This window comes from Glycine soja, chromosome 3 (genome assembly GCF_004193775.1).
Source record: "Glycine soja cultivar W05 chromosome 3, ASM419377v2, whole genome shotgun sequence".
NCBI classification, from domain to species: domain Eukaryota; kingdom Viridiplantae; phylum Streptophyta; class Magnoliopsida; order Fabales; family Fabaceae; genus Glycine; species Glycine soja.
The window spans coordinates 3,748,310-3,764,147 of NC_041004.1; the positions used below are offsets into that span (position 1 = coordinate 3,748,310).

The 15,838-nt window shown below is 37.1% G+C and overlaps 3 protein-coding genes across 4 annotated transcripts; all 3 read right to left on the reverse strand.

The window, feature by feature from the left end:
- Positions 1 to 271: 271 nt before the first annotated feature.
- LOC114405646 (UDP-glucose:2-hydroxyflavanone C-glucosyltransferase-like) lies at positions 272 to 3,451 on the reverse strand. Its single transcript, XM_028368088.1, has 4 exons — positions 3,338 to 3,451; positions 3,022 to 3,234; positions 2,423 to 2,534; positions 272 to 552 (listed from the first exon to the last, which is right to left on the reverse strand). The coding sequence occupies exons 1-4, from the start codon at positions 3,449 to 3,451 to the stop codon at positions 272 to 274; spliced, it is 720 nt and encodes a 239-aa protein (XP_028223889.1).
- A 183-nt stretch (positions 3,452 to 3,634) lies between these two features.
- Positions 3,635 to 6,125, reverse strand: LOC114405647 (protein MAIN-LIKE 1-like). The gene is made up of 3 exons (XM_028368089.1): positions 6,087 to 6,125; positions 4,111 to 4,476; positions 3,635 to 3,997 (listed from the first exon to the last, which is right to left on the reverse strand). The coding sequence occupies exons 1-3, from the start codon at positions 6,123 to 6,125 to the stop codon at positions 3,635 to 3,637; spliced, it is 768 nt and encodes a 255-aa protein (XP_028223890.1).
- A 598-nt stretch (positions 6,126 to 6,723) lies between these two features.
- LOC114405937 (UDP-glycosyltransferase 72D1-like) lies at positions 6,724 to 15,014 on the reverse strand. 2 transcript variants are annotated; one of them, XM_028368465.1, is made up of 3 exons: positions 13,844 to 15,014; positions 12,891 to 13,040; positions 6,724 to 7,192 (listed from the first exon to the last, which is right to left on the reverse strand). In XM_028368465.1, the coding sequence occupies exons 1-3, from the start codon at positions 14,820 to 14,822 to the stop codon at positions 6,849 to 6,851; spliced, it is 1,473 nt and encodes a 490-aa protein (XP_028224266.1). In that variant the 5' UTR covers positions 14,823 to 15,014; the 3' UTR covers positions 6,724 to 6,848. The 2 variants fall into 2 exon arrangements, with proteins under 2 accessions (XP_028224266.1, XP_028224265.1); XM_028368464.1 differs by lacking the exon at positions 6,724 to 7,192 and having other exon boundaries at positions 12,410 to 13,040; positions 13,844 to 14,822.
- Between the last annotated feature and the right edge of the window lie 824 nt (positions 15,015 to 15,838).

Consider the following 15,838-nt stretch of genomic DNA (forward strand, 5'->3'; position numbering starts at 1 on the left):
GGGAGGAGAAGAAAGAAAAATGAAATTGAGGGGAAGAGGAGGCATCCTTATTCATTCTGAAAACTGACCTAACATCACTATTTATACCTAGGATGCTCATAACTTATTATTTACTCTATTTATTTTTATTATTTTATAAAAAGAAACTATATTTTATTATCTATCAAATGAATAAATAAAATACATTTTTTTCTCTTAAACTATTATTTTATTATAACTATTTTTCTTTATTTATTTAATTATAAAACATCATTATTCTCTAAAAATTTATTTACCAAAAATGGAATGTTACACGCATCGTGGCACTCATCATTTGCTCTCCAAAAAGAGGCAATCCAATTATTGGCACCCCACATGAAACACTCTCTGTTAGTGAGTTCCACCCACAATGAGACACAAAACCACCAATAGATGGGTGCTTCAAAATATCCAATTGTGGTGCCCAATTTGTGATCACAATTCCATTGTTTTGTATGCGGTAGAACTCATCAGGAAAAGAGTTTGATGGTTCATTATTAGACCCAAGGGTAGTTCCGATTTCTCCTTCCTCACCTGCATTGATAATAATTTAAAAATTGTCATATAGGATTATTTTAACAATTCTAATTCTTTCACGTTTCAAAAAATTTACCGACAACTAATAGGGCTATATCTATGTCAAGAAACTTAACTTAAACATATCCAAGAGGTGCACCTACAATTCAACATATAAATTAATAATTATATGATGAAAACTCAAGCACAATATAAAAATTACTAAGATGGTACTCTAAAACACCGATTCTATATCATTAAGGGGAAAAGGGAACTAATTAATTCTACAATAGAATAATATATCATATAATAGTTATGATCAATAATTAATTTCAATTATTAAAATTTAAAAAATGAATTGTCTTTATATATATATATATATAGTCTCACTCTAGTGAAAATACTTGCCTAAGTGTGAAAGTGAGAAAAACTAATATCAATCACAAGGTCAATACTTAAAAATTCATGTAATCATCAAATCTAAAAAATATAACAAAATAAAAATTAAATCTATAAAAATATTATCGTATTTAATAAAATCTCAATTATCATATTATTATTTTTTAAAATTATCGTTAATCAATCATTATCACCAACTTAATTATTATTGTCAACATCATCATAATCACCATAATCATTATCATCAACATAATTACCATCATACTTACCAAGATAAGCAATGATGATAATAACAACTATAGTTATCAATTAAGTAATCTCACATGTCAACCTAACTTGATCCACTTCTTGACTTATTGAATTATGTGATCCAACTTACTTATTTTATTAAGTAAATGAGACTATTAATATTTATTTTGCCAGCTAATTGTGTCTATGTTTTTTTAGTCCCCAACTCTAAATCTATATATATATATATATATATATATATATATATATATATATATATATATATATATATATAGATTGAGAATTTGAGACTCCCAACTAGTCTAAAAAACATATGGCACAGATAAGTGATTCTGCCTTAATTATAATAAAAAAAATAAAAAATGTCACACTGTACCGACTCACCTGTTGTGAGATAGTTGCCGGTTCCAGCTTTGGTGACAGGTGGGCGCACAGACCAAACAAATTTATTTGAGTGTTGCTAGGTGCACCCAGCATTCTATAAAAATGATGAAATTGTCCTTGCTTGATTTTCTTCTTACGGATCAAGTTGATCCGTAACTTGATCCGTAAGAAGAAAAATAATAATTTTTTAACTACATATTTAAAGATATTGTTTAAGGTTATTTTATACATATTAATAAAAATCAATAAATACATAAAAGATAATAATAATTTTATAAAATTAATATTATCATCATTAATTTATTTTTTATTTTTATAATTAATCATATCATTATTAATATTATAAAGAATATAAAAAATAATTAGTATTATATTAAAAATTAAAATACTAACTACTTTATAATACATTTTTTTACATGATCATTAGTATAAGTGAAAAATAGTAATTATAAGAGAATTTAAAAATATTAGTATGTTATATAAAATAAGGATCTTAGATAACGAATGATGTCCATTTTCTGTTTAATTTTTTTTACACCCTTTTCAACTTCTTTATTTCAATTATATTTAAAGTTATATTTTAAATTATTTTTTATTAGTTGGTAAACTAAGTTAACTAGACCATTTTAATAACACGCGTGTATATAGACACAAATGGAATACACAATCAATGAAAATAAATAAAACTAACATTAGTAATGAAAATAAATAAAACCAACAATACCCATGAAATGAGTTCATGTACAATATCTGTATATACAAGGAATATCAATATAAAATATGTACATAAATTACGCCTAATCAGTGTGCCCCCTACGTCTACACCTAACGTATACTAGATGGTCATGTGTCACACTCCTGGCCAATCTGAGGCATTCTTCGATCACCTCATGTGTCGATGAGCCAGGCGTGACCACCCCTAGACTCAGATGGCGCTCCAACCTCTTAGCAATGTCATCACAAACTTCCTGTTACATACAAAACAAACTGATTACACAAATTATTATGCAAATATTGAGGTAAATGACGTAAATTATTAGTATTACTTACCACTGCATGTCTGGGCTCCTCCGCAGATGTCGACGATGCTCCTGGCTCCGGCACGCGAGGGATATCCGTCTGCGGAGCCTAAGGGATGACTCGGGGCTGCGGGGCATGACCATGAGGCAGAGGATCTAATGCGTGGCCTGGTGTCATGAAAGGATGGGAGATGCGGAAGAACCAGTCGATGTAGTCACTGGAACACGCCCCTAGTACAACGCACACCTCACCTGCTGGTACGATATGATCCTCGTAGTGCATCCACCTATCGTGTATATCATCATACGAGACCCATGAATCGATAGGAGGAGCAGGAATGGTCTGCGTGTAGCCAAACTGTCGCACGACCCTCTCCGGTCAGTAATAAACAACAACAGGCCCCCAGCGCAAGAGACCGGAATAGCATGATCTGACGTGGAAGTCTCGGAACTCCCGATGCTCCCCATAAGGGATCCAACAGACATCTGGAATCCGGAGTCGGTCCAGGCGCTCCCTGTACGACGGCGTGCGAATGCTCTTCACGGTCTTCTTCGTAGCAATCCACTTGCACGCACGCGGAGAAGTCTCGTCGTAGTCCCGATCAGCGGTGGACTCCGCGACCGAGGGAAAGTGCTCGTAAATCCAGCACTACAGATGTAACATTCAAATTATAAACATTAATAATGAAAGTGTAACAAAATTTAAAGTTGAACATTGTTTAGCCTGAATGAATGAAAAACATATTTGTTACCTGCAGCAGTGTGATGTAACCACCAAGCTGTCGACTGTGGCTCATAGATGCATCGTTCAGCTGGTCGTACATATGAACCAAAGTAGCCACTCCCCAGGCGTACCTCTCTGTCATACTGAGGTCACGAAGGGCCTCAAAGTAGACAACATGGACATCGGTTGCACTCTTGTTAGCAAACAGAGTGCAACCCAGTAGGTGAAGAAGATATGTGCGAGCCGCAGCTGTTCAAGGACCTTCCTGGCATCGGCGCTGATATATATCACGTACCCATTGCAGACGTACGTACGATCTGCGACACTAGACAGTCTCAGCCCTAGCAGACTCTGGAGAGACCATCAACAAGTCCACCAGCATCTGAACCGCATCGTCCACGTGCAAGGGCTCAAATGCGTGTAAGTCGCCAATAACCGGAAGATGAAGAAGAGAGGAGACGTCGTCCAATGTGATGGTGAGCTCTCCCACCAGGAGATGGAAACTAGACGTCTCCCGGTGCCACCGCTCCACAAACGCGGACAAAAGTCCCCGATCGCCGGTGTCTACCGAACACGCGATCAGAGGACTTAGTCCTGTACCAGCAATAAGTCCCTCAATGGCAGGGACAGGCCTGCCTAAACTGTGGACCTTCCTCCCATGAGAGGATAGCTTAAATTCATGACGCTTCTGAATTGAACTATAAAGGAACGCAAAATTCGTTAAAATTATCATTTAAAGGAAAACTAATTTCAATCATAAAGTATAATTTACAAGTAACTAAAAATAAATAGTATAAATACCTCTCCCATCCATACGCTGTAAGCAACGTGATCCGCATACGCTGTCAACACGGATGGGTCGCTCGGACCACCCGGAAATCCCTGATGTTGATCCTCAGCCGCCTCTGCGCTTGCGTCCGCAGGAATGTCCGCAGGAATGTCCTCCACAACAGCTGGTGCCTCCATCGGGTCATCCTGAACATCTGGCGCAGGGATGACTAGCTCATCGACGTGATCCGCAGTCACAGCGACTCGCTGCCTCCATGCGGATGCAGTAGGCCGTCGACGCTGCGGAGCATCATCGGAATCATCACGATCTCCTCTGCCCACACCTCTGCCAGTGACCTGACCTAAGGCACGACCTAATCCTCTAGTCCTAACATTGATCTGCAAATGAGTGACGCAAATTCAATCACCCATTTCATTCACTCAAATTTCATTGGTCTAACGCAAATTTCATTGACTGAAAGTCGCACTTTATGCTTTTATCGGGTTAGTTTTTATTCAGTACACTATATGATTGAATGGAAATTGATTATGGATCCTAATATTATTGATATTAGATGAACAAAGCCAAAGAAAGAAGAAATCAATCTTCTTGATATTAGATGAACAAAGCCAAAGAAAGAAGAAATCAACCTGATGTGGACTGGTCAAGCTTTATGCTTATTCATTTGGTTCAACCTATAAAGGAAGTACATGGTCATAACTTAGTTAAAGGATACTCTATCCTTTATGAGCTATTTCTTTTCTAAGGATACTCTATCCTTTATGGTCATAACTTAGTTAAAGGAAGAAATGGAAGCAACTACTCATTTGGTTCAACCTATACTGGCAGTGAAGTGCATTCCTATGAGCCCCAAGCAATATTAATTGAAATATTAACTACTAAGTAGTTTACCAAGTGTTTTTACGATTCATTCTAATATCTCATGCAAGTTGTGATAAAATAATGTTTAGTGTAGCCCAAAGTCAATTCAAGGATCTCGAGGTTGTGATTAAATTTAAAGTCCCTTTTATTAATTGAGAATTTGTGTTTTGTTTCTCTACCTTTTATGTTTTCAGTTTTTGAAATTTAATTGATGATTATGATAGGGTTTTGGGAATTGAATTAGTATTAGCATTAGGTGATAGAATGGCTGCTTAATTGATGACCAAAATGCTTATTGCTCTAAAGTTTGATATAAAACCATTTGTATGGAATAGTTGGTTCATCATTTGTGATATTATATTATAGCCGACCATGTGGCTTAGAGTTCTAAATAACTTAAGGGTTTGGGATAGTTGGTTCATGATTACAAATGCATTTCTTCACATACAGGCTCAGAGGTTCTAAGCAAACTACCATCATGTCAAATTCCCAATTCTATCATGTCAAATTCCTATTTCCTAGTTTAATCCATTAATTGCAAGTATTTGCATCTATCTAAGGTATGAATTTAGGTACAAGAAGCTGCAGATTGTTATTCATTGTTGTTCTCCTCTAATTTGGATTTAGGTACAAGAAGCTGCACATTGTTATTCATTGTTGTTCTCCTCTAATTTAGGTACAAGAAGCTGCAGATTTTTATCTAAGGTATGAATTTAGGTACAAGAAGTCGCAGATTGTTACTCACAAGTATTTGTATCAATCATATTGGTCATAACTTAGTTAAAGGAAGTACATGGAAGTTGGCTTATATGGAAGCACATGGAAGTTAGCTTATAGGGATATCAATCATTAGCATACATTCATGGCAATTTGTATGAAACAATAGATATTCATGACACTATTTATCAAATATTTAGCATACATTCAGAGGTATCAAATAATATTTGGCAATTTTTGAATTAAAATCAAACTGTGAGTTTTACGGATCAAGTGATCCGTAAAGTATGTTGAGTATTTTATGGATCAAGTGATCCGTAAACTACTCAACATACCTTACGGATCAAGTGATCCATAAGCATCTTCCGGATCAAGTTGATCCGGAAAATGTTTACGGATCACTTGATACGTAAAGCTCCCAGTGATTTCCGACAGCGCTTTCCGCCATCGCCGACAACACTAGAGCAAAAAAAGGTAAGGTTCACGGTGCTTACCTCGACGGTGGACGCGCAAACCTCCTCAATGACCGTTGCTCTTTGCGGAAGCTTCCTCGCAGCACCACCGCAAGCTACCTCGGCAACCTCCTCAACGAAGAAGAAGAAGAGGCACAAAGAAGACGCGCAAGCAATGAAGAAGAAGACGCAAGAAGAAGAAGCAGGAAGATGAAGAAGCAGGAAGAAGAAGAAGCAGGAAGCTGATCCGAAAGAAGAAGAAGCAGAAGCGCAAACGCGGGGAGGGAGAGAGAGAGGTTTCATTTTTTAAAAAAAAATTAATGAAGGACATTATGACCTTTTCACAGTAATTGTTGGGTGCACCAGCAAAACTGCTGGGTGCACCTAGCAACACTCAATTTATTTCCACTCAGCTCCAACCCCAAAGCCATCTCTTTCATTTCCACAAATGACATTGTGTATCCAGTCCCAAGTGACACAGACAATATTTGACCATTTAAATATTAAATAGAAATTAGCATTAATTTAAAACAACCAACAAATTAAATTTTTAATTTTCATGATGAGTACCACTAAACAAACAAACAAAAATACTAGTTTGTAAGGAATAAAATTAAATCATAAAATTTCAAACAAAGCAGTAATAATGATTGTTTATTCTAGAATAGAATTTCCTTTTACCAAAGTGAGTATTTATTTTAACCACCACAAATGAGTTATCACATCCCATTTGAGTGAGTGATTTTTGAAAGTGCTAAATAAGAAGGACCATCATGAGACCAAGCTCTTTCTGCTAAGTGCTTAAGCTCTTTAGCCCTTTCTCTCATTACACACCCTTCTTTGTCATCCTTATCCATTATCTTCCTTATTGCTTTTGATAACTCCTCCCTTCCAACCATATTGGTAGATGGTGACACCTCTACTCGAATTGCATTGCCAACTTCCTCCATTAGCATCGTAGCATTCATCATTTGCTCTGCAAAAAGAGGCAATCCAATTATTGGCACCCCACATGAAACACTCTCTATTAATGAGTTCCACCCACAATGAGACACAAAACCACCAATAGATGGGTGCTTCAAAAGAAAAGAGTTGTGTCTATATATAAAAAAGAAAAGAGTTTTTATATGTAAAAAGTGTATGGAAATATTTGGTGTGTGTGTAAATAATGTGTGAAGAGAAATTCTCGTGTGTGAGTAATGAGTGTATATAAAGAAATTTTTGTATAAACCACGAGTGTATCTTTGAACAAGAATAGAGTTTTTATGTAGACCGTGTGACGTAAAGAGAAAGAGTTCCAATGCGTGTATAGAAAAAGTTTGTCATGTATAAGAATGTAGATGTACAAAGAAAAGTTTTCCTCATAGAGGGTCATGGGTGTATAGTTTTGTGAATATAAAAATGAAACAAAAAAGGAAAAATAAAGAAAGACCTCGAAGGTCGACATGTTATAGTTAGGAAGCATAAATCATTCGTAAAGAGCAGACATATCTTCTGGAAACAAGGGACTGACGCTAAGAGTTTATTTTCCTGAATAACCGAGATAAGAATGGATGAATTCATTTAACTGATGAAAGAACATAATTGGGAAACGTTGGGTCTGTTTGTGTAAATTCCCGACCGTAGTATCACAATGCCGTAAATGGGATGCTTGAGTGCCCACCTGGCTGTGGCCATGACTAATTTTGCACGTTGTTTCCAAATCATCATTGTCGCGCGTGCCTTGTGGAATAATATGGAAGTTCGGCACGAGACCGACACCTTGACACCCAAATTTGTTTTACCCCAGATATCAAGATCGGGCTCCCATGATAAAAGCCCCCATTGAGACACAACCTTAGAATTTTTTGAACCTTGGCCTATCAAAAGAATCCTCATCCTTTCCCCCAAAGCAAAGGACAACGAAATCTCATCTCCTCGAGGGAGAGCGAATAGAATGCTAAAACCCGATTTCCCAAAGAAAGGAATGGAGAAAGAGAAGTGAAAAGAAAGAAAAGGAAGAAATGGAAAGAAAGAAAAAAGAAAAAGATGAAAACAAAGAAAAGAACAATAAAAAAGGAAAGAAAAAGAAGGATTCCCGATCGAAGATCGAAAGGAAGTGAAAAAGGAAAAGATCGAAGGAAAACAGAGTAATTCCCGATCAATGAAAGAAAGAGAACAGAAATTCTTCAAGCCAGATAAATTTTCGGCAAGGTAGGTGATTGCCGGCAAAGGAAAACCCATTTTTTGGTGGTTCTTCCTTTCAGATTGCCACTCAAAATCATTCTCGACTGGCGATATCCCGCCCCACATAAACAAAGAGGAAAAGACCGGAACACCCAGTTTCCTCTCAAAAAACACTACCCTCGAGAAAATCCTATTGATCCGTGATCGTACGTGTGATCTTTGATTCGATAGGAAATCGTGTGCAAAATAAAGTCGTGGTGCAGTTATGGTTTGGGATTAGGGTAAAACACTTTCCTGTGTGAGTTTTTATACACTATGAGTGATTTATTCCCAGTTTCAGCTTAACCTGATGTTTCCCCTGAATGTTCATTCAAAAGCTAAAAGTTGACATCCTGCCTTTCATTTTCGGGTACAAGGAAGATTACCCTTGGCATAAGTATATCATTTTTCTAAGACATTGTGCTCTCGTGAATGATTTATTTTTCTTTGCAAAAAGCATGTTTGCCTTTTTTTAGGTGGAAAAAACCCAGTGGACCATTCGGTCCTGCCTCGCCTTTTTCGGAGCCCCATGAATTGCGTTTTCGTTCATGCATCCTCCACCCACGAGTTTGGAGCCATGCGTAGTGATTGCTTAGTGCAATTCTCCATTCTCTACCCCTTTTTCGGAGTCCCATGAATTGCGTTTTCGTTCATGTATCCTCCACCCACGAGTTTGGAGCCATGCGTAGTGATTGCGTAGTGCAATTCTCCATTCTCTACCCTTTTTCGGAGCCCCATGAATTACGTTTTCGTTCATGCCTCCTCCACCCATGAGTTTGGAGCCATGCGTAGTGATTGCTTAGTGCAATTCTCCATTCTCTACCCTTTTTCGGAGTCCCATGAATTGCGTTTTCGTTCATGCATCCTCCACCCACGAGTTTGGAGTCATGCGTAGTGATTGCTTAGTGCAATTCTCCATTCTCTACCCCTTTTCCGGAGCCCCATCAATTGCATTTTCATTCATGCATCCTCCACCCACGATTTTGGAGTCATGCGTAGTGATTGCTTAGTGCAATTCTCCATTCTCTACCCTTTTTTCGGAGCCCCATGAATTGCGTTTTCGTTCATGCATCTTCCACCCACGAGTTTGGAGCCATGCGTAGTGATTGCTTAGTGCAATTCTCCATTCTCTACCCTTTTTTCGGAGCCCCATGAATTGGGTTTTCATTCATTCATCCTCCACCCACGAGTTTGGAGCCATGCGTAGTGATTGCTTAGTGCAATTCTCCATTCTCTACCCTTTTTTTTCGGAGCCCCATGAATTGCGTTTTCGTTCATGCATCCTCCACCCACGAGTTTGGAGCCATGCGTAGTGATTGCTTAGTGCAATTCTCCATTCTCTACCCTTTTTTCGGAGCCCCATGAATTGCATTTTCGTTCATGCATCCTCCGCCCACGAGTTTGGAGCCATGCGTAGTTATTGCTTAGTGCAATTCTCCATTCTCTACCCCTTTTTCGAAGCCCCATGAATTGGGTTTTCGTTCATGCATCCTCCACCAAAGAGTTTGGAGCCATGCTTCATGATTGACTAGTGAGGACCCTCTAGTGCAATCCTCCATCCTCGCCCTTTATTCGAAGCCCCATGAATTACGTTTTCGTTCATGCATCCTCTACCAATGAGTTTGGAGCCATTCTTCATGATTGCTTAGTGTGGACCCTCTAGTGCAATCCTCCATTCTCCAATGTGTTCTTCATTGTCAAGTGCGGACCCTCTTGACTGGAAAATGTGATCTTTGTTATTTTCCCGATTGATTCCTTTGCCAAACGTGTATATTATGTTATTGTTGTTTTTGTTGTTGTTTGTATTTTGTTTTGTGTTGTGTAGAAAAAAGAAAGAGTAGAGACGAGAGTCGTCATGGACTAATCACGGAAAGGGCGAGACGGACGAAATCAGTGTCTTATCTTTGCTTTCCTCTTATCTCCGATAAAAGGTAAGTAAAGAGGGGCAACTGTCATACCCTAATTTCGTCCGGGAATTATTACTTGACGACATGCAACCTTTGATTGGCCGTTTCAAGATACTTGGCACCCTTTGTTGCACAATATGTAAGTCTCGAGACGCGCCGGAAGTCAGAAGGAAGCAGGGTTACGCGATCCGTGAAATTCCATAATGTGGCGGAAACCAAAAGGAGGTGTTGTTGCGCAATTCGTGAGTTTTCGTAACTTCTTCGAAAGCTAAAAAAGAGTAAATACATGATCCGTAACCTTACGGAAAGAAAATATGTATCGTTACGAAATTCGTAAAGTTTCGTAACGTTACGGAAAAAGAATCACCAAAAAACAGCAAGGGTGTATTTAGTAAAATGGGGGTGCAAATAGTAATTTTCGAATCTGGGCCTTCTAGAGGTTTCTGGCAATTTCTTGCTTAAGGTGGAAGCAACCTAGCTCGCCTGGGCGAGCTAGGTGGCAACCACCTCCCCCGTTTGGTTTAAAAATGGAATTCCAGGGCTTCCGGGACACCCGTAATGCTTCCGTAAAATTCCCATAATCCTAAATAAGCATATTTCACTTAATACGGGTGAGAGGGAAGAGAAAAAAAGAAGAAAATAAAGTCCTATATGCTTCCGTGAGGCTTCCGTAACTTTTCCGTAAATTATGAAAGAAGGGGGTGAACTTATCAAAATTTGGGGGGTGCAAATAGCAATTTCGAAATTGGGGGTGCAAATAGCCTGGGCGAGCTGGGCAGCAACCTCCTCCCCATTTTTCCTATAAATAGGCTGAAGGGGGCTGTTCTAAGGGTCCCGGATCCCCCTGGTGATGTATTTCAGCTGTTTTAGGTGAAAAAAATTTTTTCCGTGAAGAAAATCCAAGCCGAGGTGCTTCCGTAACGCTTCCGAGATGTTTCCGTAAGCAAATCCATGAAGGTTTTCTTCTGTTCTTCATCCGTTCATCGTTCTTCAACGGGTAAGTTTCCAAATCGAGCTTTTCAATTCATTCTATGTACCCGTGGTGGTCCCCATTTATTTTGTGTACTTTTATTCTCGTTTTCATTTACTTTCCGTACCCCCTTTTGACGTGCTTCAGTCATTTATTTAAGTCATCTCTCGCCTAATAAAAAAAATAAAAAAAATTTCCACTGATCATTTGATTTGTAATATTCGTTAATTTCTGTTAAAATGAATTCCGACCGTTCGGTCGTACCGTAACCACGTTGGAAATCAAAAAAGAGGTAAAATAATAATATAATAATCAAAAAATACCATTTTGGTAAAATGAAGCGAAAAAAAATCAATCGGACGTTTTCTCTTTGGGATTTTTCATTCTTAATCGAATTGACTAATAACTAAAGTGAAACTAAGGCTAAAATCAACTCGCCTAGTCAAGCTCGTCCACAAAAAAGTCACTATAAAGGGTTTGAAAGTTTATCATTTCAGTTTTCCTTATCAAGTAAATGGATCATTTTTAAGGTCCAACGCCTTAAAATGATCACCTTTCAAGTAAAAAGAATCGCTTGATTCACTCTTAAGAAAGAACTACGTAGGTCTGATTTCCTCTTCGATGGAGGGTACGTAGGAGCAAAAGCCCCACTTTTGTCAACCTCAAAAAATAAAAATAAAAATAAAAGTTAAGGTAACACAATTTTCACAATTCTAAAAAATAGGTTGTTGTCCTTTGAGACAAACGTGAGAGGTGCTAATACCTTCCTCAAACGTAAATACAACTCCCGAACTTAGAATTTTCGTTTTGACTGGTTTCCTTCGGTTTTTCTGACATTTTCCACAAATAAACGTTGGTGGCGACTCCGCGCATCTTTCCTCCTTTGGAAAGCGCACCCGTGAGCCTCGCCTCGCTCGCCCGCAAAAGGGCATGTTGCGACAGGACATTATGGCCTTTTCACAGTAATTGTTGGGTGCACCAACAAAACTGCTGGGTGCACCTAGCAACACTCAATTTATTTCCACTCAGCTCCAACCCCAAAGCCATCTCTTTCGTTTCCACAAATGACATTGTGTATCCGGTCCCAAGTGACACATACAATATTTGACCATTTAAATATTAAATAGAAATTAGCATTAATTTAAAACAACCAACAAATTAAATTGTTAATTTTCATGATGAGTACCACTAAACAAACAAACAAAAATACTAGTTTGTAAGGAATAAATTTAAATCATAAAAGTTCAAACAAAGCAGTAATAATGATTGTTTATTCTAAAATAGAATTTCCTTTTACTAAAGTGAGTATTTATTTTAATCACCACAAATGAGTTATCACATCCCATTTGAGTGAGTGATTTTTGAAAGTGCTAAATAAGAAGGACCATCATGAGACCAAGCTCTTTCTGCTAAGTGCTTAAGCTCTTTAGCCCTTTCTCTCATTACACACCCTTCTTTGTCATCCTTATCCATTATCTTCCTTATTGCTTTTGATAACTCCTCCCTTCCAACCATATTGGTAGATGGTGACACCTCTACTCGAATTGCATTGCCAACTTCCTCCATTAGCATCGTAGCATTCATCATTTGCTCTGCAAAAAGAGGCAATCCAATTATTGGCACCCCACATGAAACACTCTCTATTAATGAGTTCCACCCACAATGAGACACAAAACCACCAATAGATGGGTGCTTCAAAATATCCAATTGTGGTGCCCAATCTGTGATCACAATTCCATTGGTTTGTATGCGGTAGAACTCATCAGGAAAAGAATTTGATGGTTCATTATTAGACCCAAGGGTAGTTCCGGTTTCTCCAAGAGGTGCACCTACAATTCAACATATAAATTAATAATTATATGATGAAAACTCAAGCACAATATAAAAATTACTACGATGGTACTCTAAAACATCAATTCTATATCATTAAGGGAAAAAGGGAACTAATTAATTCTACAATAGAATAATATATGATATAATAGTTCTGATGAATAATTAATTTCAAAAGTCTCACTCTAGTGAAAATACTTGTCTACGTGTGAAAGTGAGAAAAACTAATATCAATCATAAATAAGGTCAATACTTAAAAATTCATGTAATCATCAAATCTAAAAAATATCACAAAATAAAAATTAAATCTGTAAAAGTATTATCATATTTAATAAAATCTTAATTATCATGTTATTATTTTTTAAAATTATCATTAACCAATCATTATCATCATCATAATTATTATTGTCATCACCGTCTTAATTATCATAATTTTTATCACTATAATTATTACCATCAACATAATTACCCTCACACGACCAAGATAAACGATGATAATAATAATAACTATAATCATCAATTAAGTAAACTCACTTGTCAACTTAACTTATCCACTTCTTTACTTATTGAATTATGCAATCCAACTGACTTAAATTATTAAGTAAACGAGACCATCTCTATCTACATCTAGATGCATAGTATCCCATATATATATATATATATATATATATATATATATATATATATATATATATTGATCAAGAGTTTGAGACTCCCAACAAGTCTGAAAAAACATAGGCACGGTGATTCTGCCTTAATTATAATAAATAAATAAATAAAATGTCACACTGTACCAACTCACCTGCTGTGAGATAGTTGCCGGTGCCAGCTTTGGTGACAGGTGGACGCACAGACCAAACAAATTTATTTCCACTCAGCTCCAACCCCAAAGCCATCTCTTTCATTTCCACAAATGACATTGTGTATCCACTCCCAAGTGACACATACACAACAGACTCTTCTTCTTGTTTGTCCAGCCACTCAAAAACATCACTTATTTTTCCCTCATTGCTACCATTAGGGCCTCTTTGATCCCTTACTATAGGCCCAACCGGGTACACGGGCACCTTGGCAATGATGTGTCCACTACCAAGTGCTTCAAGTGTCTTTGGCTCCAACTCATGAAACGTGTTAACAAAGATCCCATCAGCAAGTGCTGCCCCTTCACACGCGCCAACAAATTCATGGTAGATCCTTTGTGTCCTGTCATGCATCATAGGAATCAAATCAAGGGGGTGAACGGATTTGCAACCTGGGATTGGGATCGGTTTGCTTTCATTGCTATATTCTCCTTCTATTTCTTTATCCAAAGTGGGGGTGTGAAGACCAAGTGCGACGAGCCATGAATTGGTTGGTGCAAAAGCAAATATGGGTAGGTTTAGGTTTTTGGCTAGAGGTATAACTTGGCTGAAGAAGAAGTCAGTGATGATCATGGTTGGGTTGAGGTTCATGGTGGATATTGTGGACATAAAAAGTAGTGGGATTTCATGCATTATAATTGCTAGTTTGGTTTCTAAGGTGTCATGAGGACTAACATGGATGGTGAGATCAATAGGGGGGAGTTGAATTAGATCGAAAAGGTTTTCCTTTATGGCTGATTGGAGAATTTGTGTCTCAGCTTTTGATGGAGTAGAGGTTTTGATTGAACCATAAAAGAAGGTGAGTTTGGAAATGATTTTGTGAGTGACTAAACGCTTGGCAAGTTCTAGGGCAGGGATTATGTGACCCATTCCTGGTGAAACAAGGACTAGAGCATGATGATTATTGTTTGAGATGGCCATGAGATGGGAATTATGAAATGAAACTAATGATTTAATTGGAATAGGGTAAGGGAATTAATGGAGGATTGAGCTAGGCAGAGATGCTTATTTGGTAATATTTATTTTTGAGATAGTCAGAGACAAAACGAAGACAAACGATATTGGAGGAATGGTGTGCATTATGTCAAATTTAGATGATTGTGCCAATGAATATTTTTTTGTACAATCATATGTAATATATAATTTGGTAGCTGAAGAAAAGATATATAATAAGAAGAAAAAAAACAAGAGAGAAATACAAATGGGGATAAGACCACTTCCCACTCCTTGGATTCGAGCTCCTTGTAACAGAACAAATTACTGCTCTTTATGTATATAAAAAGAGTTCTATTTTTTTATAGTTTTTTGTATATAAAAAGACAAATACAAACACTTCTTTTATACAATATTAAAAAATATATACTTTTAAAATTAGTAGAGTTTATACAAAATAATAATTAAATTAGTTAGACATTGTGGTATCGTTTTATATGGCTAACCGGCCAAACCCAAAAAGTCATAAACGTGATTTTGAATAGAGACACTGACGTTTTAGTTGTTTACAGCATCAAGTTGACGTTTTTGTTGTTTACAGCATCAAGTTGACATTTTGGCAGGGGATCTTGATCAAGATGCCCTAGGTTTACCTAAACTTTTTAACTTCACAAATCTCAACCCTTTTTTATTGATTATGTATCACAACCCTTTAAAATATTTTATGTTAAAGAAAGCATAAAATTGAATCGAAAAAAGTACTACATTTTATGCAATTCAGTATTGAACTTTGGCATCTATATCTATATAAAATTATATAAAGGAATAGTCCTTCAAAATTATCTTCTGTCTTCACTTGTTGACTGGTACGTGTTATTTATTTTTTGGTTTTTTTTTTTATCTTTTCGGCTTTATCACAATAACAATATTTGTAGTCATGGAATGGGGTCGGAGTGGGGATGATGGATCAATATTTTTTGGTTTTTTTTTTTTTTATCTTTTCG